The sequence below is a fragment of the Prionailurus viverrinus genome, chromosome A3 (genome assembly GCF_022837055.1).
Source record: "Prionailurus viverrinus isolate Anna chromosome A3, UM_Priviv_1.0, whole genome shotgun sequence".
NCBI lineage: Eukaryota > Metazoa > Chordata > Mammalia > Carnivora > Felidae > Prionailurus > Prionailurus viverrinus.
Window position 1 is genome coordinate 9,345,076 of NC_062563.1, and position 24,340 is coordinate 9,369,415.

Consider the following 24,340-nt stretch of genomic DNA (forward strand, 5'->3'; position numbering starts at 1 on the left):
CACCAGATTTCATGGATTTTTCGTGATGCAGGAAAGCGTTTGGGAAGTTTCTTCCAAATTCATGACAAACAGAATGGCCGCTGACAACAGCTTTGATCTCCTTCTGCCCTTTGTTAACTATTTTCATTAAAAACAATAACTGTGTTCTGCCCACCTTAATATCTAAACTGGGTAATTTCCATAGAAATGACTTAGATGGAGCTTTAAGAAGAAAGCTCAGGGGTGATTTCAGAGTATTCATTCGGTTCTGAAAGCACTCAACTAATTAAGACCCGTGATCTTAATTTCTGTACTAACAGAAACTGCAGAACGATGTCTTTTTTTTTTTTTTTAAATCCACCTTAGCATTATGGCAGCTTTATGGAAACATGAGGCTTTTCCTTTAGCATAAATGGACACTACAGCTTTTCAATTAAATTAGTCTTTGGAGAGAGAGAGATGCAAAAGAGCTAAAAAGCTCCTTAAAAATCTTCCCTGCTCTGCAACTTTTCATGTGCCAAGGGGAGATGTGTAGTTAAAATGCACTGCTATTTCCTTCTCACCCTGCCGAACAAAGTTTTCGATCTTGAACCCTGAGCTAGCTAGAATAACCTGTCGAGATTTTACTATTATTTTGTGTGCCCACGTTTGGGTTTCTGAAGCTGTTTTGCAAACAGGGACGTGTGCTACGGTGTCCTGTGTCCTGGTCCATCCAGAGAGAACTTTATTAGGTAGACCCTGTTTAAGGTTGAGGAGTAGGTATGACGATACTGAAATTGTTGGTTTTGTTGTTTTTAAACAACACGGATAGAAAGGGAACTCTTAGAAAAATTCAAGACAAATGCTTTCAAATATGATCCAGGTTTTTTTTTTTTTCCTGTGTAATGTCTCTAAATTCATTACCTCTAAAAATACCGATATATTAATAACAGGATTATCTGGCCGTGCCTCCTGCATTTTAATTTCTAAAATTTTAACCAATTTTAGGCCTTGCTTTGGCATCATGGCGTACTGGAGGATGCCCAGAGGGCATCTTTTTTTTTTTTTTTCTTTCTGCAGAGGAAATGCAAAAGGTTCAGAGGCAACAAATGAAAATTCTACAGAACCATTTTAATGACTTTCAAGTCTCTTCAAATTATTTTATCACTTCACCCACAGAGTTTGCTTTGGAAACAAACATATCAGCAATTCCCACTTGGCCTCTCAGATTCCTATTCTGTGTGTCTGTGATGCAGACAAAGTCTTCAGAGGGGACCTAAGTCCTACACCCTCATGAAGGTCTCCCTGTTGAAGTGAGGGGGGGAAACCACCCCACTGGGGGCACTCCAGACTGGTGTCCAAGTCAGATGCCAAACCATGTGTTTACAGAGGCACTTTCCCGTGAGTTCGCATAGTCCGGAAGTGGATATATGGGCTGTGAAAGGACCGAATTTTTATTACCATTTCTTAGAGACCAGTGTTTCTCGAAACTACCTTTCAATTAGCATTGCAACACCTAAAACAAACGAGTGACTGAAAGGTCAGTAACACCAAAAAAAAAAAAAAAAAAATGAAAGAAATGGTAAATCCAGTGAAAATCGGCTTCTATGATACAGGCCGGTAAATATATGGTGTTTTTTTTTGTTTGTTTGCTTTGTTTTGTTTTGTTTTTTCTTACTGCAATATCCAGGCAATCAAGCAAACCCTCTCAATGAGGTTGTTTCTTATGTGGCTAGAATGACTAAGCTCATTTATAATCAAAGAGCTGCTCACCAAAGGTCACCCTAAGGAACAGGAGAATTTCTAACTTGAAATGGAATTTATAAAACTCAAAATAATAAAAAAAAATACAAATTGTTACCAATTACTGAAAAATGGATGTAAACACATCCAGGATGAACAGGCTCTAAGAAGGCAGGAGAATTGGATCTCCCTGATACAGACGACAGGAAAATATACTATGTATTTGTCACGTTAGAAAATGAAAATAAATTTCTCCCACGTAAATAAAAATAGAAGTGCAGTCTCAACTTGCGAAGCAATAAAATTATTTGTGTGCCAAGCTTCTTTTAATACCACTGTAATTTTTTTTTTATAAAAGTCGCTCGATTTGATTGTAATTAAATATGTAATGAAAAAGAAGTGCTTCAGGGAAGCGATACAACCCTCTCTGTTAGTTTAATGTATTTCCAACTGACTTTGCATCAAACAAAAATGATACTCTGTGGATGCCTGGTCTTAATATAGAATTTGTTAGGCCATCCTGTGCTTTTTAAAGGGAACTTGGGTGCGCGCAGACACGCCTTTGAAATAGTGGCACAGTCTTCCCAGACCTTGACATACCTAAATAAAACTGATGGTAAGCATACAGTGACGGAAGGGAAGATCTAGTGTGGTCATTTAACTCATGTTAGCTAATTACAGACCCAGCACCGACACGAACAGGTTTTCTTCCTGGCTGATTTTCCTAAGCTGAGCTGCAGAGGAGCAGAAGTGTATCGTTTCAATGGCCTTAAATAATGCCACACGCAGTGCCCCTTTAAAACCTGCTCAAGTGAGAGAAGAATCCCCCAGCCAGTGGGAAGAGAAATAGATGAACCCAGGTACATTATCCGCTTGGAGAAATTCCGTCAAAGGCGTCACCTGGGATGAAACGAAAGCATAAGCCTCTGTTGGAGAATGTGACAAAAGGCAGGGTGCTTCCAGGCACAGACCTGCTACCGATGCCTAGGAGGTATTTGTTGGATGTGAAGGTTTCCCAAACGGTAGCAACAGAACCGAGGTGACTGGGAGAAAAATCAGTGTAAGGTGGCAGAAAAATAAACGCATGGTAGTTCCGAGGAACGTTTCTACCCTCCTCAAAAGTAGCCTTCAATCTCCAACCCCCAGGCCTCAAGAAGATTTTCATCCTGCAGAAGTTTCTTCAGAGCCCCCTCCCCCTTCCCTACCTTCCACTAGAACTCCCTGTCACTTGCAATCTGCTGATTAGGGCTAATGTATTGTGTCCTGATATGGCAGATTAAAAATGAAATCAATAAATGCCTAAAACAAATGGGCTTTTGAGATGTCCCATTCAATCTGGGTCTTTAAGGGTGAGGTGAGAAGTGGGAGAAGGAAATCAGGAAGGGAGTTGGGGAAGGGACCACTTAAGTAATCAATTTCCATCCAAAACGCTCCGGTGCAGGATGCGGTTTTCCGTGGGACCTGTCCTTCCTTTTTCAGGGATCTGTCTTAAATAACAAGAAGAGCCAGAACAGTTCGTGCTGCTGCGCCCCTCTGGGTGTGTGTGTGTGTTTATTTTTTCCATTCATCTGTTAAAAACGTACTGTTTGGGTAAGGGAATGGGGTCTATAGCATGCAGTGTTTAAATCTGCAAGATGTGAACTTGTCTTTCTGAAGTATGTTTAAATAAAGTGAGAGTGCCAGGGTCCCGACTCTACCCAGATTCCTATTCCCTGGAATCCCATCCCACTTGCCAGTAAATTAAACGTGAACTTCACCATGAGTGGCCTGCCGCCTCCCCACCCTGCTGGTACAGATTGCTAGGACCTCAGTGGGTTCACCCAGGCACCAGCTCTCAGTAGGCTGAAAAGGCTATCGCTGGGGTCAACTCCTGCTCCACTGCAGGATTCAGAACTGTCCCTGATGAATATGTTTCCCATGTAAATAAGCTATGCCATTAAGGTGCAAATTGTAACTTTTAAGTAATGATTGCTAATAGTCTAATGTTTACTGCCACACAAGGACATTCATGAAAACAAAATCTGCATTATTCATCTCCATATTAAATAAACAAAATAAATTGAGGGAGCCATTCTTCCCTGCGAGACTTTCCTCAGATCTGGATTATCAGATAGTTTAGGAGAGTCAGCAAGAAGGAGACATTTAATCTCTTTGGGCTGGAAGAAGCAGAATCCTGCAACTTACGCATACATTCGATATTCACAAGCCCCAAAGACCGTGCATTCGACTACAATTGGCTGGCGTTATATAAAAACAATAGTTCAGGGTGGTAACATAAAATATACGTAGTACACATGTCTGTGTACAGAGGCTATGACAGATTGTAGAAAATAGAAGGGTTAGCAATTTAAAATTTTTAACTACGCTGAATCCTGCAAAATACAAACAAATCAAAACACTGCTCTGTTTTATTTTACCTTTCTGCCATCTTCTCTATCTGCCCTAAAATGGAGAGGGGGGAAAGATGCTGATAGAAAATCCCACAATATTCTCAGGTAAAAGTGGATGGATGCATTTTAGTGGTGAGGGAAATATACATCCAAGGAAGCCAGCACACACACTCCCACATACACAAACCCCTGGGGTACCATAGGCTGTTTTCTGAACTTTTTTTTTTCTTGCCCGAAGTAATAGTATGGTGGAAAAGCATAGCTTTAGAAAGCCAGGAAGAATGACATTTCAGAGGGAAACAGAGGGAAATGTTCTGACTTAGCTGTTTCCTTAAAGAGAACTGCCTACCTCACATCCCTTCTTTTAAGGCGGTGGGGGGGGGGGGCGGGGAGGTGGGGTGGGTAGAACAAAACAAATAAAGACCGAGAGATTCCCCATCACTTATAATATCATCTTGTTCATTCTATCTGCATACCTGCTTTATTAGAAAGTTCTGTAACTGATTCCCTGAACCATGGAACTTAAAACTAATAATGCAAAGAAACCAAATTGCCTCGAACAGTTCTTGGGAAAGAGTTTCAGCTCTGATTCACTCACAGGCTTTTTCTATCTTACATTATTCATTAATCAAGCTAGAAATCAAGCTTTCAACATCAGTCCATGGGAGTAATTACTTACAGTTGTGCATTGCGTTTAATTTCAGGCAGCGATAAAAGTTAGTACGGCCACAATCCTGGAACCCACCTTGTTCTTTTCCCTTCATGACCAACTACCTAAAGAATCCCCAAGTGGCTAACTTTGCTCATGGATCGCCACCTCAGCTACAACGGAAGACAGCACCGATGACTTTGGAGGAAAGAAACATCGCATAAAAAAAAAATCTGTTTTATTCATATGTGAGCAAATAAATACTCTAAGAAGGGCCTCCTTGCATGCAGTAGGAATGATTCCCTTTCAGCTTGACAAGGGTTTCTGCTTTCTTCAGTGAAAATAATAAAGCCATGAAAACAAACATAAAGACACCAGGAATACAATAGGCTAGTGAACTGAAACTAGAGTCATAACTTTCAAACGCACACACACACTACAGTAAATAGACAAGCCAGTTCCAATAGATACCAGCTTAATGAAAAGGATCTAATTTAAATAATGTGGTACAGCATTATGTTACTACACCTGGATCCTCATTGATCAGAGGATAATTATAATCAAAGTAGTGCAATTCTGAGCAATGCACTTTTTGTAATGAGCTAACCAAAGGAGACATGTCCAGTCATTCTGGTAATTTAAATTACTGCCTAGTTGTTGATGGCCTTTACCGGAACAACAAGGGGGAAAAAAAAAAAAAGAGTAATTTTCAGGGCAGTATCACTTCTTGCTGGACTGTTGCCCAGAGTTTTCTTTTGGGACAATAAGGACGTTATCTCTAATCATCTAGCTACACGAAAACTTGGGTTGTTAGAGCTAGAAGGAGCACGCTTACTTTTCCTGGGTCTAGAAGGCCAGTGCACACCCCAATGCTGTCAGATTGCAAAACAATCTTAAGTTTTAACAAATAAGCGGTTGAAATGTAGACACGGACAGGGGCAGGAGGGAGAAACGGTTTTCAAAAGAGGCAGCCAGAGTTGCAGAAAAGAACACCTCACTGACGAGGCAAGCTCTACATATATATGGCACTAAGAATATTGCAATTATTTTGCTCTCTGGGAAACAGTTGGAAAACACACGAATCAAAGCTTTATAAATGATATTTCCGCATGCAATTTGACCCAATCTACGCGTGGTTACGGAAGCAATTCTGCACTCTGGAGGGAAGATAGCTGGGGATATTTCAAAGCACATGGACTGCCATTCATGCTGGAACCAAGCCATGGTGGAGGATGAACTTGGTGGTCCAGCCTGTTCAGACGCAAACACCCACTTTGCTCAGATTTGCAACTAACTTTGGATTTATTCTAAGGGTGGCTTTATAAAGTTTACAAAAGTGTTCCACTGAACTTCTTCCTAATGTTTCGCTCCCGTTACAACAGAAGGAAATGTGTTTTGGGTCTGCCGAACACCAGCCTTCACTGATGTCCCCTAAAGCATGAAAGTAAAGACAGAGGAAGGGGGGGGGCGGTAAGAACTTCAGCTTTTTGCTAAAGCCCTGATTCAACAGAAGGACACAAAGAAATAAAAACGCCCACATTAAAAGCCAAACAAGATAATAATTGTGCATGTCTGGCTCTGAATCTAGAGGGCAAGGCTTGCGTCACTGGTACTCCGAGTTACCATGGTGAGTGATTTATTGATATATATCAAGAATGAATAGATCAAAGGCAGCGAGATGACAGGTGATCAATCAAATGTCAAATCAAAACTAGCAATCAAGTGGAAAGCTGATTTTTCAGTGGGTGGGTCTGGCAGGAGAAAAATGAACTTTCATATTACACTTCCGAGAAACAAAACCCCAGCATACTATTAAAAAAGCAATTAAGCAACCCAAAAGGAAAAAAAAAAATCCTTTAGAAGGTCTATTGTACTGATCCATTAACCTGTTCCTCTTTTGGGGGGAGGGGAAGGGGTTAGTAAGGAAAGATTCAGACGGGATACCCTACAAATCAATTTACAAAGTTTGCAACTCTCTCTGGGCAAAGAAAATCCTGAGCTGTTTCAATGTTCTATTGGGCATTTTCCCTTTTCTTTTCTTTCTTTCTTTCTTTCTTTCTTTCTTTCTTTCTTTCTTTCTTTCTTTCTTTTTTTTTTTAAGAGAAAGAGTGATTAGATTTCCAAGCATATTTAGAAAGCACATTGAAAGGTTCATTCCTTTCCTGGGGTGGGTTTTTTCCACCTTGGCGATCAAAGTTAGTCTCCTTGCTTGCCCCAAAGCCAGCCTGCAGCCCAGGGCTCTGGCATGCCTCACACTTCGGCGCCCCAAACCCCAGCGAGCGCAGACGCTGTCCCTCGAGGCCAGAAGCCACTGGCACTGACCATGCGGAGGGATGCGGGGGTGGAAGGACTGTCTCCCTACCCCGCGCCCCAAATCCACAACCCAACTTTGGCCGGAGAGGCAAGAAACAGACTGGGAGAAAGTTAGGGGTGGGGTAGAGGGTGGAGGAAAAAAAAAGTTTAAGGAGGGAAGGCTTGGTGGGACAGCTTCCCCCCCACCCAAGCGGAGCCTGCAAAGGGGAGGATTTGGGAGATGGGAGAAGGAGAGAGAGGGGATGGGGTTATTCGCGGGGCAGAGAGGGGCGCCCGGCGCGAACTCCCCCCACAGCTCAGGGGGTGGCGTCCTGGGGCACCCGGGGGCTGGGAGGGCGGGCGAGGAGCTCGGTGCGCCCCGCAGCCCCGAAGCGGAGCCCAGTCTCTTACCTGCCGCCCGCTTGGGTGCCTGCTGTTTCCTCCTTGGCATCGCTCTATTTCGCTCCAGTCCCACTTCTGGCGCCCCAGCCCCGAGCCGCGCGCGGGGGCCCGCTGCTCGCTCGCCTCTCTGGGTGTCCTCCGCCTCCTGCCCGGTGGCTCCTAGGGCGTCACTCGGCCTCTGTCCCCCTGGCGATCCCCCCTGCAACTCCTCCACCACGGGCCAGAGACCCCCCTCTCCGGGCGGCAGACACGGGTGGCTTGTGCCGGCTGGTTTGAAGCAGAGGTTGGTTCTGCCGTGTTTGTTTGTTTGTTTGTTTTGGATTTTGTTTTCCTCTCTCTCTCTCTCTCTCTCTCTTTTTGTTTTTGCTTTTTTGGAAATTTTTGGTTTTTGGTTTTTTTTTTTCTTTTTCTTTTTTTTTTTTTGGTGACTGTTGAGACACTTGATTTCTTTATTAAACATCCAAGACCGGGTTCGGATGGAAGGGACGAGGGGCGCACACGCGCCACACGCACACGCGCGCGTAAAGATAAGGGGAAAAGGCAATCCTGGGAAGGTAGTGGTTTCTTCTTCTTTTTCTTCCTCCTCCTCCTCCTCCTCTCCTCCTCCTCCTCCTCCTCCTCCTCCTCCTCCTCCTCCTCCTCCTCCTCGCTGGTCTCTATGGCGGATTCGCGCTGGGGGAGAGAGATCACTCACTGTAGATTTGCGGCCGCTGTCAGATTCCCGTCGGTGAATGATATGCGAGAGGACAGGAGCGGGTTTGGGAAAGACAGAAAATCTGGAATTCACTCACTCACTCACACACACTCACACGCACGCAGACACACACACAGACACACACACGCACACACACGCGCACGCACTCGCGCTTCCTCTCACACACTCACACCCCCCACATATGCGCGCACACACACACACACACGCACGCACGCTCACACACTCACACACTCACACACACACAAGACAGGGCGAGGCGATTCCAGCAAACATCGATCCCGCTGAACAAACTGAACATTAACAAACTCCTCCTCCTCCTCGTCTCCCCGCGACCTGATGACAGGGAGAAATTTACTCCCCAGCCGCAGAGCGCCAGGCAGAGGGAGTCTATTAAAGGGACAGTGTCCCGCCGCGGAGAGGGGCTGGGGGCGGGGACCCCGCGCGCCCGCGGCTCCTCGCGGCGCCCCCCTAGCTGGGGCGAGGACTTGCCCCCCCCCCCACACCCCGGCGCGGGGGACACCGGCGGGGGAGGGGACAGGACCCGCAGGGTTGCGGGGAGGAAAGGGGGGCAGGGTGAGGGCCAAACTCCGCAGCTGGGAAGGGAGCCGAGGGGCGGGGGGGGGGGGGGGGGGGGGTGGTGCGGGGGGCGGGTTAGCCGACCTGCAGGGCCGTTAACAATACTTATTCGGAAGGTGAGAACTTAGGTCGGCTCCGGGCAGGCGGGGAAGGGGGACGGCACCTTATCCAGCAATGACCTCCATCCCCCAAGTCTCTTAATCTGACCGCGAAGATGTACTCCCCACCCCCACCCCAAGTTCAACGCCCCCGCCCCTCCCGCCTTCCTTCTATTCCGCGGATGGTCAGAAAAGCAAAAAATCTCCCATCTGCCTCCTTGATAATTTAATCCCATATTCTCTTTGTTTTGTTTACATAGTATTTATTGAGCACCTACTATGTGTGTGCCTGTTTCTGGAGACACAGAAGCTACAGAGAAAGGGAAGATCCTGGCCTCTTAGTGTTTATATTCTGATGGGGGAGCAGAAATGTCACCCTCAGATGTCCAGTCTTTGCATAAATGTCACCTTTTCCCAGAGGTCCATCTTACTTGAAATTTTCACTTGCACGCACACACATGCACACACACACACAGTGTCCCATTTCTCTATTTTATTTTTCTCTACTGGTCATATCAATATCACATACATTATATATAGGTTTCTATTTTGTTTATTGTCCTAGTTCTTTTCTTGGAATATAGGCTCTGTTGGGAAGAGGGACTTTGCCTCTTTTGTTCACTGTTCCATCCCCAGTGATGGGAAGGGACAAGACATATAGTAGGTTCCCAATATAATATTTGTTGAATGAATGAAAAGCAGGCAAACACACAAGATAACTGCAGAGCGATAAGCTCCACGGACATGTTTAAGTAGGGTCTGTGACAGTGTCTGAAAGAGGGAGTAGCTTTAGACTCGATGCAGGAGATGTCACTAGAGCTGAGACAGATTCCAGCCAACATGTGATTGTTGAGCCCAGTGTGGGCCAGGCCCCTGCCTAGGTGCTGAGGACAGGTCTGACCTGGACCCTGCCCTCAAGAACTCTCATTCCCATGGGAGAGACGATTAAAGAGGCAAGTGATGCGTGTGGGGCAGGAGGTATACTTAGGAGGGCAATAGACTTGGACTTGGGGGAAGAGAGTTTGCTTATGAGGAAGAGCTTCATGGGGAGAGAGTTAAGTCGAAGCTGCTTCCTAAATATGAAGGAGCGAGGCAGAGTGCAACTCAGACAGCCAAAGCCTTAGCATAAGAAAGCAGGCATTGTCCAGGGCTTCCCCAGACAGGGCTCTGGCTGCCTGCACCCAAATGCCCTGAGGCCCTTGTTAAGATGCACATTCCTAGGCCTTACCCCCAGAAGATGATCTAACCCCAGCTCCATTGACATTCAGGGCCATAATTCTTTGTTGTGGAAGCTGTTCTGTGCAATATCAGCGTTTGGCAGGAACCCCTGCCTTTACCCACTAGATGCTGGACCCTTCCACCCCAGTCCTGCCAACCAAATTGTCTCCAGACCTTGTCCAGTGTTCCCCCCCCCCCCCACCACCACCAGGGGACAAAATTGCCTCCTGGTTGAGGACCACTGCTCTAGACCCTCTGAATCAGAAACTTCTGGAACAGGGCTTAGGGAATCTGTGTTTTGAACAAGTGATTCTCCTGCTCACTCCAGTTTGAGAACTTCTGCTAAAAATAGCCTTTGTTCTTTTGGAGCCAGACATATACAATATGTTTACAATATTGTACTATACAATTGTATACTGTAACATAATACATTATAGATAATATATGTTACAATATACAAGGACAATTGTATATTGTATATACAACTGTACACTGGAACATATATTATCTATAATGTATTATGTTACAATATACAATACGTATACGATATTATATGAATATAAAGCAAGCTCAGGCTTAGGTGTTTTCTAACTTAGGATTTCAAGGCGCGGCACCGTTACCGTGGTCACTGTGATGAGGTTTCACCTGGGTCTACTCCTCACTACTCGCCCCCCAACCACGTACCCATCTCGATCAAGTGTAATAGGGATGTCCAGCACTTAAACCCATCTACCTACTTTGCCCTCTCTTGTGGGGAATGACCTAGGGTGACCTGTTCCACAGATATTTTTCTGAATCGTTCTTTTAGGGGCTGTAGGAAACATAACTTTCCCCATCCTACTAGTCACATGCCATTGTCACTGTTTGTAAAGGGCTGATTAATCTTTTTTGTTGTCGAATCATTCTTAACACCCACACTTCGGGGGAGGCACATGCTCATTTATCCCTTTCATGTAGGTGACACAAGGTAACTCGCCTGCCCTAAATCACCCAACTGGTCTCCGCCCATAACCAACTGTCACCCAATCCCAGCCTAGCCCTTAGGCAACTGAGGCACAGAAAGTCCTACTGCCTAGTTGACAATGTCAGCAAAAGGGTATTAATGCTAATTCATTCTAATTCCCTCTCACACCTTTAAGGAGTGCCAGGGGCCACAGCTTACTGAGTAAAACCCCCGGTCCCGCTGGCCAGGGACCACAGTTACAGGATCAGGACATACAGACCTAAGGCCTGAGCGGAAGAAAAGACCGCGGCGTCAGCGAGCTCACCGTGAATCCTCCCTGGAGGAGCCCTATGCCTGCTGACTGGGTGTTGGTACTATGTGCAATCATTTAACCAGTGTCTACTGTGTCAGGTGCCTGGCATTGCACCAGGTACAGGAGAGGCTGGAATGTTTAAGATAGGATCCCTGCCTTCAAAAGGCTTCTGTTAAAATGACCTCCCAAAGACTTGGCGTTGGACCCACCCTTGGAGAGGATGAGGAGGGAAATGGGTCAGAGTAACTGACTTTGGGCTACAGAATCTCTCCCCGCCTCTCTCCAGGGTTCGTCTCTTACATTCTTACTTACGTTCTTACTTTAATTTGTATTTTTCGCCCTACTGCTACTGTCGTAGAGTATTTAGCTTAGTTACCAGCAAGGAAGATTTTGTCTACCCCAGGTGGATGCGTAACACAATGGTACCCAGATACCGTTCAGTGGTGTAGACATGACATTGGAAAACGTGAATCGCACGGCGAAAAGGCTATTCCCTTTCGTTTCTCTTTCAATCCGAGAACGTCTCAGTTTGGTGCGAGGTGCAACTTTTATGCCTAACAATTGCTGACTTTTCTTTCTCAACCAAGAAACCGCAGATCTCAGGCTTAGAAGCTTGGGAGGGGCAAGAGTTGCCTGGCTAGACTCTTAAAAAAGTGGTTTGTTTTTACTGAAGGCACCCTGAGTTCTTACTTCTATCTTAGCGAAAGACACTGCCCTCCATTTATGGTAGCGATCTGAAGTTTGATATAATTTATGGGTTTAAAAAATAAATATAGCTAAGGAACGAGGGAAGAAATAATGGTTCAAGGGGGTGTGGAGATTGCAAAATGCGAAAAAGGTGGTATGGGCCTGACTAGACTTTGCAAAATACTTTGTTAAACCACAGACTCTGGCACTTTTGGAAACTTCTTCCAAGAGCTGGTGGCTTAGAATAATGCTATGTTTGGGTCTCCAGGGAACGTAGCATCCTCAGATCTAACACTCAAACTCTGGGATGTGTAAAGGCATGAACTGATTGGAATGAGGCAAGCGTATCTTCTAGAACACGGATTCCCACACTGGCTCAATGTCAGAATCACCTGGGGATTTTTTTCTTAAGATAAAGAAGCGGGGGCACCACCCTAGAATTACTGAATTAGATCCCAGGGTGGGGCCCGAAGATCTGAAATTTTAAGAGTTCCCAGGTGATATTGGTAAGGTGCCAGGCATGGGTACCTTCCCCTTTGCAGAAGCTGAATTTTGTAACAAGTGAATCAAGTTAGTAGAAGTCATTGCACACAAGGAAGAACCAGGGTGTCTGTTCTTGGATTCACACAAAAGGGCGGCTATGGAGCCCTCTCACTGCACCCGCCGACCCTGTGAACGCCCCCATTAAAAGCACATTTCTATCCTACTGATTTTTGTTGTTGCTAGTTTGCCTGTCTTATCACTGGACTCCAACCCAATGCAATGAAAACCACCACTTGCCACGTGCCTACCTTGAGCTTGGCACTTCCTGAATGAGTGGGCACTGGGGCAGCCCGTGGGATTCTGGAGCGGAGGGAGAATGCCTCAGTTAACGCAACACCTCCTATCCCAGCTCCAGGATTTTGCGTCTTCTCTTTCCAGAAAGATCCCTCCCCCAGGTCTGTTTTTCCTCCTTACTCTAAACTCAGAGGTCATCTCCTTTTGCCCCGGCCATCTGTGCCTTTCTTTGTCTTATCTTTCGTGGCAGTTATGACCATCTGCATCTTCTTCATATATTTGCCTATGTATTATCTGTCTTTCCTGATTAAAATGTAAGTTCTGTTCACCTCTATATCCTCAACTCCAGCACAGTATTGGTGCTCAGTGAAAATTTGTGGACCGATTGAATACCAAGTGGAGCATTCTTGCGAAGAAGGATGCACAGAAAAAAAAAAAAAAAAAGATTTGGGCCCACTGTAGGGCCTTCATTAGACATGGGTATAGAGCATTTCAGCTTGTGCGCCTCTTTGCCAAGTGATGCTGTCCTCCCTTCCCCAACTTCCCTCCCTTTTTCCCCTTTTCTCTTTCTTGTCTATTACCTCCTTCAGATCCCCCCTTAAATACCACCTCCTTCAGGCAGGCTTCCCGGGTGGGCTCCAAGTGATTCAAACTTCTCTATCCCTGTCTTCTTAAAACAAAGAGTCATTATAGAGTATGATTCCAAATACATGAGTAGACAAACAGACAGAACCAATCTATGCTTGGATATCAGGGTAGCGTTTACCTATGAAAATGAGCACGAAGAGGCTACTGGGGGTGGGGTGGGGGCTTTCATTGTTCTTAACCAGGATGATTGTTATTGAGTGTGTCCGTTCTGTAAAAATTAATTCAGCTGCATGCTTATGATTTATGTGCTTCTATACATGTACATAATGCTTCAATTAAAAAAAAAAAAGCAGTGTTCTCAAACTTTGCTGTGTATCACAGTCAACTGGGGTGATTTAAAAAACTCAATGCCTAGGTCTTACCCCAGACTCATTACATCAGTCTGTGGGGGCGGGATCCAGCCATCAGTATTTTTAAAGCCCCCAGATGATTCCAACATGCGGCCAAGTTTGAGAGCCAGTGTACCATACGATTTTGCCCTTGAGGATATAATTCATTGCTTTCCTCTTGTGTCATTTAACTCATTCAGGATATCCCTCTTACCAGCACTGTTTTGTAAAAATTTTAAGGTGGCAGTCTTGGGTTATTTTCTTCCTTCCCACGACACCTGGTAAGGCATCATATTGGTGGGGAGAACCAGACAAGAGGAAGTACCAGATGGATCATGGAAAGCAATGGGAAGAAAATAAGGTGGGGGTGTTGGGACAGAGGGTAAGGGGTTGGGGCAGGACAATTTAGAGTGGGAGTCATGGAGAGCCTTTCTGAGGAGGGAACACTGAAACAGAAATCTGGAATACACAAGGCAGCCAACCAGGAGCCAAGGCCTGAAATCAGAAGAGACTTCTGTGTTTCCAGAACACAAAGGATACAGCGATAGGGGTCCAGATTTCGAGAGCCAGCCAGGGAGAGGGGAGCAGAAAGGATGTAGGAGAAATGGGGTGTGGCTGGGTCACCGGGGATATCATGGGGCCTAATATCAAGTATGAGTTTTATTCTCTGCCGTTGATAAACGCCCGTTCATTCATTTACATCCCGAAACAGCTAGTCCAGTAGAGTGGATTTGTTCAAGCAACACGGAAGAGAATCTGTCTCGTTCTGCTTGGTGGGAATTTGCTCTCTGAAACCTGTCAAGGCCGGTGACAGTAGGGTCTGGAGACAGTCAGGCATTGGCAAGCTTGCTTCTAAGGAAATAGCCTCCAAAAGTTGGTGGGCTCTCGTTTTGAAAACTGTTTGGATTTGGCTGGGCGTAGAATTTCACAACAACGATGAAGCACTGTGTGTTTCTCAGGTGGGCCCACTGCGGAGTGGGCGGGCCGGGAGTACAGGAGCCGGTGCGTTGAACATACATCACATGTCTCCCTTGGACGCGGCTACCTGCAGTGGTGACAGTGTTTTTGCCGGCGCGGAAGGATCCAGACCACGTCGCTGGCCCAGTACTCCATTGCTCGACTTCATTAACCACAGGAAGACATTAAGTGAATGTAAGGACCAGAACAGCCTGGAAACCATGTGAGGAGGAGCCTTTAAGTTCTGGGCTCCAGTATATTTTATGCCACCTCGACTATGCATCAAGCTCTCCTTCCTGGACTCATTAGAACTGTGTGCCCAAAAGTACCCCTCAACTCTCAGAAGCAAATAGAGAATGATATAATTCACTCTGAGAACACCTTTCTGTCTTATCCGGAGCATGTCTTATCTATTATGATTAGGCATTAGGCATCCTATTGTCCTGAAAATTTCATGAGATTCTCCCCTTGCTTGCTAGGATTATGTCAAAGTGACTTGTCCTGGATGCTGTTTTCGCCCATTAATACAACTTGTCTCCTCTCCTTAACCATTGCTGGGAAGGCCAACACAGCGAGGGAACCCACAGGCTTAAAATGCTCAAATAGTTCAAGACTGTTGCAAATCCTCTGCTGAGAAGGCCTGTGTTGTCTTGCTTTGGGTTCCCTGAGAAGCAGACCCTGAGATAAAGATTTGAAAGCGAGTAGTCTGTTTGGTACATGAGCTTAGAAAACTCCAGTAGGAAAGGAGGAAAGTGAACACAGTAAGGCTACCAACATGCAGTGTGTGGTCAAGCAGGTGCTCACTGTGGATAAGAAACCTTAGTCCTGCTGGGGAGTCAGTGGAGCTCAATGTACTTCCGAGATATCCCTCTCGAAGAGCGAGAGAGCTGGGGTATTTACCCGTCAGTGCCTGCCAGTCATTGCGTAGATGTTGTTCCTGGCCTTCCCTGCAGGCAAAGAGCCACCGGTGCGGGTGGTTCAATGGGGGTGTGAAGAAATGGGCAGGGCACCAGGTGGGCACCCAGGAAGAAAGAGAAGTGTAGATTTGGACTCAGACCTGCGCTTGAAAAAAATACTTCTGCTACTAACTTGCTAAGACTACAACCTTGGGCAAGTTGTGTAGCCTCTCTGAGCCTCAGTTTTCCCATGTGTGAAATGGGGACAATTAAATGTGCCACCGATTCCATTCAGGGGCACAGAGAGGAATTTTAAACTAATGTAAAATCCACAGCATGACGCCGGCACATAGACAGGACTCCCAGGTCTTTTGCTTTTTCATTATAAGTATTCGTTGACCGACTATTGTTCACAGAGTGCTTTCGGATATAGATATACCTGAGGTCTAATCTAATCTGTGCTGGGGGATAAAGCGAATATCACCTCAATCGTCTCCACGTGCAAGGGCACCAGTTTACGGCAGCCAGTCAGGGGAGGTCGGATCCTTATGTGGTGAAGGCAGCAGACCACAGATCCAAGCCACTGGCAGCGGAAACCTGCAGCCAGTGCCTTCCTCTCTCTCCACCTGAAAGTCCCCTTCTCCCACTGACATTCACATAGCACCTGCTCCAGGCGAGGCACTGGGCTGGGTACCGGGGATGCGGCAGGGAACAAGGCACCTGTGTGGTTCCTAAGGAACGTAAGAATCTAGGGCAAGAATAGCAAATTGCAGTAACGATCGTAAAAGTTGCTAACACTCAGGAAGCACGTGGTACTGGGCACTGTTCTAGGCGCTTTCAAATAGGAACCTCTCAATCCCTGAAAACCGTTCCACGAGGCCAAGTGCTTTCGTCCCCATTTTATGTATGAGAAAACCGAGGCACGGAGAGGACAGGCAACTTATCCAAGGTTGTGGAGGCAGCAAGTGGGGAAGCTGGTTCAGACCCTGCAGGTGTGGCTCCAGCCAAGGGCCACCAATGGCCACGCGTGACTCACTCTCGGTGGTGCTGTGGCCTTGTCACGAGCTGATCGTCCCCTTACGTTCCCTGTTCTGCTCTGCAGTTTCAGAATTCTTCGACGTTAGCCTGCGTACTTTTCTCCTGCAGAGTGAAAACAGATTCCTGGGCTCCCTGCAGGATCTCGAGGGATCCTGCGTCAGTAAGCTGGTGGGATTTGAGAACGCGTATTCCTGACAAGCTCCTAAACGGCACCGATGCCGAAGCTCCACGGACCCCATTTTTTGGGCTGCCCGGTTTCCAACAGGGGTGATGTTTTTTCCTCCCAGGGGACATGTGACGATGTCTAGAGGTCGTCACAGTCCGGGGGGCGGCTACTGGCATCTAGTGGGTAGAGGCCAGGAGTGCGGCCAGGTATTCACAGTGTCAAGGCCCCTCGCAGACAAAGCTGATCCAGCCCCAACACGTCAACTAGTTGGGCCGAGGCCGAGAACGCCGGGGTAGGTAGCCCAGCCTCAGCAATTGGGACCTAAAGAGGAGTCGCCCGGGGGTCTCGCTGAAAACACAGATTCTGATCAAATAGGTCTAGAGCGGCACCTGTGAGGCTGCATTTCCAAAAAGCTCAAACAGACACTGCAGACGCTTCTGATCCAGGGAACATGCTCTGAGCAGCAAAACCCAGGATACACCTTGTATAGGCACAGGTCTGGAATCAAAGCTGAGGACACAGCGAACTCCTAAGAAAGAAACCTGAACACCATCCTGAATTAGTTTGGAATAAAAGGAACTCTGAGTTTCAATAATCCTCTTAAAACTCCCTCTCCACCCCCCGCTCCCCACAGCAAGATTTTTGGCCTTTAAAAACCTACACGGAGGCAGAAGGGCTCAGAGGAAGGAAATCTCCATTCCTCTCTTTGAGGCAGTTAGGGGCTGATTTAAAATGAGGAAGGACAGAGCGTGGTCAGAACTGCCACGCTTCGGTCCCCAAACATCAAATCGAGTCTATTGTTGCCCGGGATCGTGGCTTCTTTCCAAGAGCCGCGTGCTGACGGTGGGGTCTGCCTCTGCCTGACTTTCAGGTCTGCAAATGTGAAATGAGAAAGTGGCTGTTTTTAAAATGGTTGCTCTCTTGGGAAAGGGGTATGGGAGAAAATGGACTCTGTGCGACCAGCCCTCCAGAGATGGCACCCCGGCCCCTGTGATAAATGGCAGCATTAACAAGGTTTGGTTGAGAGGGGACCCACAGATTTATGACTTCCTGTCTCCGCCAGCAGATGTCATTATGGCTGACAGAACAGAAGGCCTTTCAAGAGCTAGCTGGGGTGGAGCTCAGAGGAGGGGAAAAATAAAATAAAATAAAAGGCAGAAGCCAAAACTAGTGTTGTTCGGCGGTGCTATTGTTGAGACTGTTGTTTTAGGGACACGGGGAAGTTCTACGTTGTGCCGCACGCCTTGTGATATCTCTGAGGTCCAGCTTTTGAACATTTAGGCAGAAACTCTCCCAGGAAGCACAAAGTTTAGCTTCACTCAAAAAAGAAAACCTTGCAGGGTTTCATTCCCGGCCCGTTTGTACCCTTGGATGAAGCAAACGCTGCGGTGAATAAATGTATATTTTACCCTGGACCATCATTTTCATGGGTGTTTCAATATATTTGTTTTACAAACTCAGCAGCCTGTCCTGAAATTCGTTGCATATACGTATAGTCTGACCCATCTTAAAATGGTTTCTAGGAGGTCATTGGTATTTCATGTGCCTCAATTTTTGGCTGTATTGAAAAATGGTAGAACGTTGGCACTTCTCATCGGGCCCCAAACCCATATTAACAGGTACGGTAATTACAGGTCAATTTCACATTTTCTCTTAGTAATCTTCATCTGAAGCTTTGCCTTCTGTAGGTAAAGGAAGCGTTTTTCATTTTTTTGTTTTTTTCTGACTGATCGTCTGATTTAAAGGACACTTGAAGGTATTCTTTGGGCTCAGGTAATCAGTGCCCTAAACTATGGCCCAGAAGGAACAGCTCGGGTGACAGACACAGGGGCTGTCTTTAGTCCTGTCTGCAGCAAATCATTCCCCGTCGTGGCCGCATGACGAGTGTCACTTGGCAGAAACGTAGAATCACGGAGGACTTCATGGAGGACAACCATGGGGGTCTCCTTTGCCCCTGGCCTCTTAAAAAACCAAAAACCCATTTCAAGCAAAAATCTGATCGAGGGTCACCTTCTATAATTAATTAATAGCTATCATCTCAGTGTATATATTATAGGGAATATCTGATTTTCGAAATAACTCTGCAGGGATGAAAACAGCCACTGCTACAGTCCCTTTCGCAAACTACTCTGGAGTGGCGGTTGGTGATGTGTTTAACTAATCCAGGCTCTGGAGACTCACGCTCTAAATTCTTTTTCTAGCTCTTTTCACTCACTACTTGTGTTGTTCTGGGTAAGTTACTTAAGCTGCTTCCTCACCTATAAAAGGTGGACAATAATAGCCCCATCTCTTAGCAAATTTTTAAATGAGGATTGAATGCAGTGTTTGTGAAGTAATTAGCCAAGGGCCTGGGCCAGGATAGGAGCTCAATAAATTAGCTATTGTTATAATGATTAATGTTAAAATATCTCCACTCTTTACTCTCTCACAGGTAGACACACAGAGACATAGACTGATTCATTGGCCACCCAGAAAAGAAATCCAATAATTATAATAACATTAATTGTAGCTGTCATTTATCGAGTGCATACCAAGCACCAGATACTGTGCTAAACGCTTTACATGCAAAATCTACTGAAATTAATCCTTACAAAAACTTTCGGGGGCCAAGTATTATCCCCCCTATTTTACATATAATGAAATCCCGACTGGATCCTTTCAGCCAATGGTTCTCGAACTGCGGTGTGCATCAGAATCACCCCTGCAGGGCTTGTTAAAACAGATCTTGCTGGGTCCCATCCCCAGGGTCTCTGATTCAGTAGGTCTGGGGCGGTATGGGGTGGAGACCCAGTGATTTTTATGGTGACAAGTTCCCTGGGTGATATTATTGTTGCTGGGGGCCATGTCTGAGAACCGCTCCTTTCATTAACTTGTTCAGGGTTTCACAATGAGTAGGTGGCAGAGTGAGTTTTCAAATTTTAACATTTGCATACATGGAAAAATGCACTCTTAACAAATACCCATGTGACTTCAAATTTCCTGTTATCCAACTTTGGAATGCACAGCTGATGTGTGAATTCGTGGTGCACAGTGGTTTGGATAGCTACTTGTTTGAGTTAAATATCCTGACCCGTGAGGTTTCGCAGCACAAAGCAGTTCACAACACCCTCGGAGGAGAGGATTTCAGGAACATTTTTAGGAGGAGCACCAAGTACTTATATCATCGCCACTTAACCACCCAGACCCTCAGCACCTCTGCTGGGGTGCAGGAGAATGCGAGGGCGGTGACCCACTCCAGCTGGAGGACTCATTACGAGTTTCAAGATGGAGCCCAGCTGAGTAAGCCACACCTGGATGCCATCTGTGCCTGAGAGGCCCAGTGTCCCCTTGGTCTCTGACCTGAGAGGGCTCTCAAAAGACAGCCCACCTGGACATCCGAGGGTCCTGGATAGGTCTCCATCGAATGCCTAAGACCCAGCCTTTCCCGCTGTATAGGTGAGCCTCTCCCAACCAACCAGCCCAGGGGGCCACTGGTACAGGCTCCCATCTAGAATAAGAAGAAGATAAGCTCTGGCTCACATGGTAGGGTTTGGGAACATAGAAGAGAGACCTCCAGAAGCACCTGGTGAAAGACGGGAATGGAGGCAGAGGATGCAGGCACAAAACCAAGATAAAGCCCAAAGTCCCTCAGTGGGTAAAGTAATCCAGCAAAGGGTCATGGGTACCTTCCTCATTTAGTTGCAAATGAAAAGAAGTGGAGTTCAAACACACAGGCAAGATTCACATCAAGGAATGTAAACACTCAGGGACTTGAATAAAAGAGGTGAACGGAGGAAAATAAGTGGTAGCCCTGATGGAGACGGAAACTGGTGGGTGAAAGGTTGTGAATTCCTGTTGCCATGGGGCAGGACGGAGGAACAGAGAACACACTGGATTTCTATCAGGAGTCTGGCATTTTAGTGCTCTGTAGAGAATGGCCCTGCCAATCTTTGAGGGCCCTTCCTTTTCTGACATAGGAAGATACTATTTCCTCATTATGTCCACTCCCTCCCTCATTCATTCATTCATTCATTCATTCACTCATTCATTCATTCATTCAGAAAATACTTGCTGAGCACATATCATGGAGCAGGTACCCAAGTACCCTTAGAGATATTGGGGGCAGGGATACACGGATCCAAAACCCTGCTCTCATGAACCCTATTCTCTAAGGACAAGCGCAAGATAAAATAAAGGAAGATACGTTCTCTAATATGTCAATTAGGAGGTGAAAAGTGGTATGGAGAGACATGAAGAGAAGGTGATGTGCGCCGTTTCCATCCCCAACAATAATAGCACCATTGATAAGCATGCTTCGCTCACAAAGGATAGAACATGAAGTCAACCTGGCCTAAAGACAAAAGGAAAAATTTCGACTGCACGCAACTCAGAAGTCCAGGGGTTAATAGCTGTAATGGGCACTGCTGTTGGTCCTCCGCCATTCGCTCCATTCATCCTTTCGGACACAACCCGACTTCCACACCGGTATCTAACTCTTCCCTGTTTAATCTGTGTATTTCTGGAAAGCAGCCCCCCTCCTCCCTGAAAAGCCAGGGCATGAGCCAGTCAGCACGTTCCATTCTCCCCTGATGACAGTGATTGGTTCTCAGGTGGGCAAAGGGTCCAATGAAGCTGAGTTTCTGAAATTTTGCTTGGGATCTTTCACGTAAGATACCACGAGGGGAGAAATGTTACTGGCAGCCATTGTGTAACCATGAGGAGGCCTGCCTCAGAATGTAGTAGAGAGATGGAAAGAAAAAAGCAAAAACACCTAAGTTCTGGGTGATACTGTCCATCCATCGGATAACGCACTCCCAAATGAATTATTCCTGTTTCTAGATTTATAGTTAAAAGAGGCAAAAAAGCCCTTTATGGCTTAGAACCATTTAAGTTGGGTTTTCTGTTCTTTTAAATAGAGAGAGTCCTGGAATTAAAACATCTAGTTCAGAAACAGCTACATCCAAGTGCTCATCAATGACCTCAAAGATCTCTGCACAGTTTTCCTTCGGTGTGGGCTTCCCTCTCAGCCTGGCTCTTCCCATGCTGACCACCAGCAACCTCAGGCCCACGTTGTTTTTTCTGGAAATGCCTGGAAGGTTTTGCACTCATTCTGGCTGAATTAGCTTAGGACATGTATCGATTTCCAGACCAACCACTAGGCCAGGGGGATGGAATACTGCTGACCCTCTCTCGGGGCCAGGGATGCTACCTGGCTCACTAAAATCACATTGTTTGAGAGAATTGGTTCTTCCAAGAAAAACTAAGAAGTTGTTACCAGAAGGGTGAGGCATGGATGCTGGACAATCAGAAGCTATAAAAATTCACTATAATATCTAACTTTTTAAAAAAATGTTTATTTTTGAGACAGAGAGAAAGACAGGGGCGGGGAGGGGCAGAGAGAGAGGGAGACACAGAATCCGAAGCCGGCTCCAGGCTCGGTGCTGTCAGCACAGAGCCCAATATGGGCCCCGAACCCACAAACTGCGAGATCGTGACCCGAGCCAAAGCTGGTGCTTAACTGACTGAGCCACCCAGGTGCCCCTCTAACTTTGTATTTTTGTGCCTCACTTTCCCCATTGGTAAAATGAAGACTTGAGAGAAAGTGATAACCCACAATGTTTTTTTTTTTTTTTTACCACCAAGAACCCTCTTACTTGCTCTCCTCTGCTGCCCATGGTGGAGACCAAATTAAATAAAATTTAAAAGATTTAGTCTATCATTCATCCGTCATCACTGATACACACATCCACCATTTGACAAACCTTTGTTGACTATCCACTTGGGATCATATTAATGAAAGAGATAGGAAGATCCACTCTCTTCAATGAAATCTGATGGGGGGGGGGCATGTCTTCTGGTGCTTTTCCTTCTGGGCTAAAAGTCAGAAGCTCGATAGAAGAATGTTTTGTGTTCACGTCTCTTCTCTTCTACTTGGAATGGGGCACGTGATGCCTGGAGTTGATAGAAAAAATCTTGCAATATATATCAAGTGATATATATCAAGGGTCAGCAAGCTGAGCACAGGAGGGACAGGAGGGACAGGAGGGACAGGGGGGACAGTCACAGCGTGGGGCCACGATGGTTTGCACCATCCCGGGGTCTCTATATCAAACCTAGACTCATACGCGTCCCGGTTTCTTACTAGGTGAGATCATTCAAAGCTTCATTGTTTAAACCACAGTTGAAAGTGCTCTGTTCCTTGCAGTTAAATGCGTTCCTAACTGATACACCCAGATCCAACAGGTGCCCCAAGCAGCTTGTGGTATGAAAACATCCAGTGAAACAATAAGTGCAAGTGTCACATGTGTCCTGAAGAAGGAGCACAGAGGAAGCACAGGGAGCACGGGGAACGGATCATTCAAAGAAACTGCACTTAACAAGTAATAACGTATTTCTACCAGGTTAGAGAATTAGATCAGAGGTTGAAGATTGTTCTTCAAGGACCACACAGTTAATATTTCGGCTTTGCAGCCCTGTAGGCCTCTGTTAGAGCTACTCAGTTCTGCTGGTGTTCCGCGACAGCAGCACAGACAATATGGAAATGAGTGGGCGTGGCGGTGCGCCAACAAAACTTTATTTACAAAAACAAGCAGCTGGCTAGATGGGCCTAAGGGCCACACTTCACTTGTTGACTCCTGAATTAGATATACATATCGAGTATTCGATAAAAATGGGCACTCGACTGTGGCTTGTAATACACTCATTAAAATGTGGAAAATCTCTCAAAAGTCTACTTTACAGATTTCCCAATGCCAGGTCTTTAAGCTCACACGTCCTGTGACTCAGCGATTCCTCCATCCCGTCTTCCTTTCCTCCCACAAAAGTGAATTGAGGGGCGGGTCCCCTGGACAGCTGCCCGGGGTGCTAATCTATAAAGAGCTTAACGGGGGAAGTTGGGAAAATAAACATTTGCCTTTCTCTGACAGAAAAATAGACCACTGTACGGTGAAATGGGCAAACACACAAAAATATAACATTTGTTAGCCCCGTAATATTTTTGGTGAGGATTTTTGTAACTAACATACACTGCGAACATACAAAGTAGTTAAGCTCCAAGATGGCAGTCGTGGTTAGCAGAAATTCCGGAAGCACATAATGTGTGGTGTACTGTGATTTACAAGGGATGTGATTTATATTGCAAATATTAAACCTTTTAATATACCTCCCAAGAAGTTTGCTCGGCTCACAAAAGTCACAATAGAACGCCGAAGAAAAACTGAAACTGCTGAAAAGTTGGATATATTTTGTCTGACTTCTTTAAAAAATATATTGATTCTGTTTCCACCAATGCAAGCAAATTGTAAGTAGTTCTGATTCTGGTGGGGGGGGGGGCGAGTCTTAAAAGAAAATCAGATCTTCTCCACCCTCACTAGCAATATCTTGGACAAATTTAAAAAATGGTTTTTTAGCGTTTATTTATTTTTGAGAGAGGGAGAGAGACAGAGCGTGAGCCATGGAGAAGCAGAGAGAGAGAGGGAGACACAGAATCCGAAGCAGGCTTCAGGCTCTGAACTGTCAGCACAGAGCCCAATGCAGGGCTCGAACCCACGGACTGTGAGATCATGA

General features: G+C 46.0%; 1 protein-coding gene across 5 annotated transcripts in view; it reads right to left on the minus strand.

The window, feature by feature from the left end:
* TSHZ2 (teashirt zinc finger homeobox 2) overlaps positions 1–8,467 on the minus strand; it is a 459,483-nt gene extending 451,016 nt beyond the window's left edge. For all 5 annotated transcript variants that reach the window (XM_047851694.1, XM_047851698.1, XM_047851695.1 and 2 more), the window contains exon 1: positions 7,444–8,467. In XM_047851694.1, coding sequence (XP_047707650.1) covers positions 7,444–7,894 — 451 coding nt within the window. In that variant the 5' untranslated portion in view covers positions 7,895–8,467. The remainder of the gene's footprint in view (positions 1–7,443) is intronic.
* Between the last annotated feature and the right edge of the window lie 15,873 nt (positions 8,468–24,340).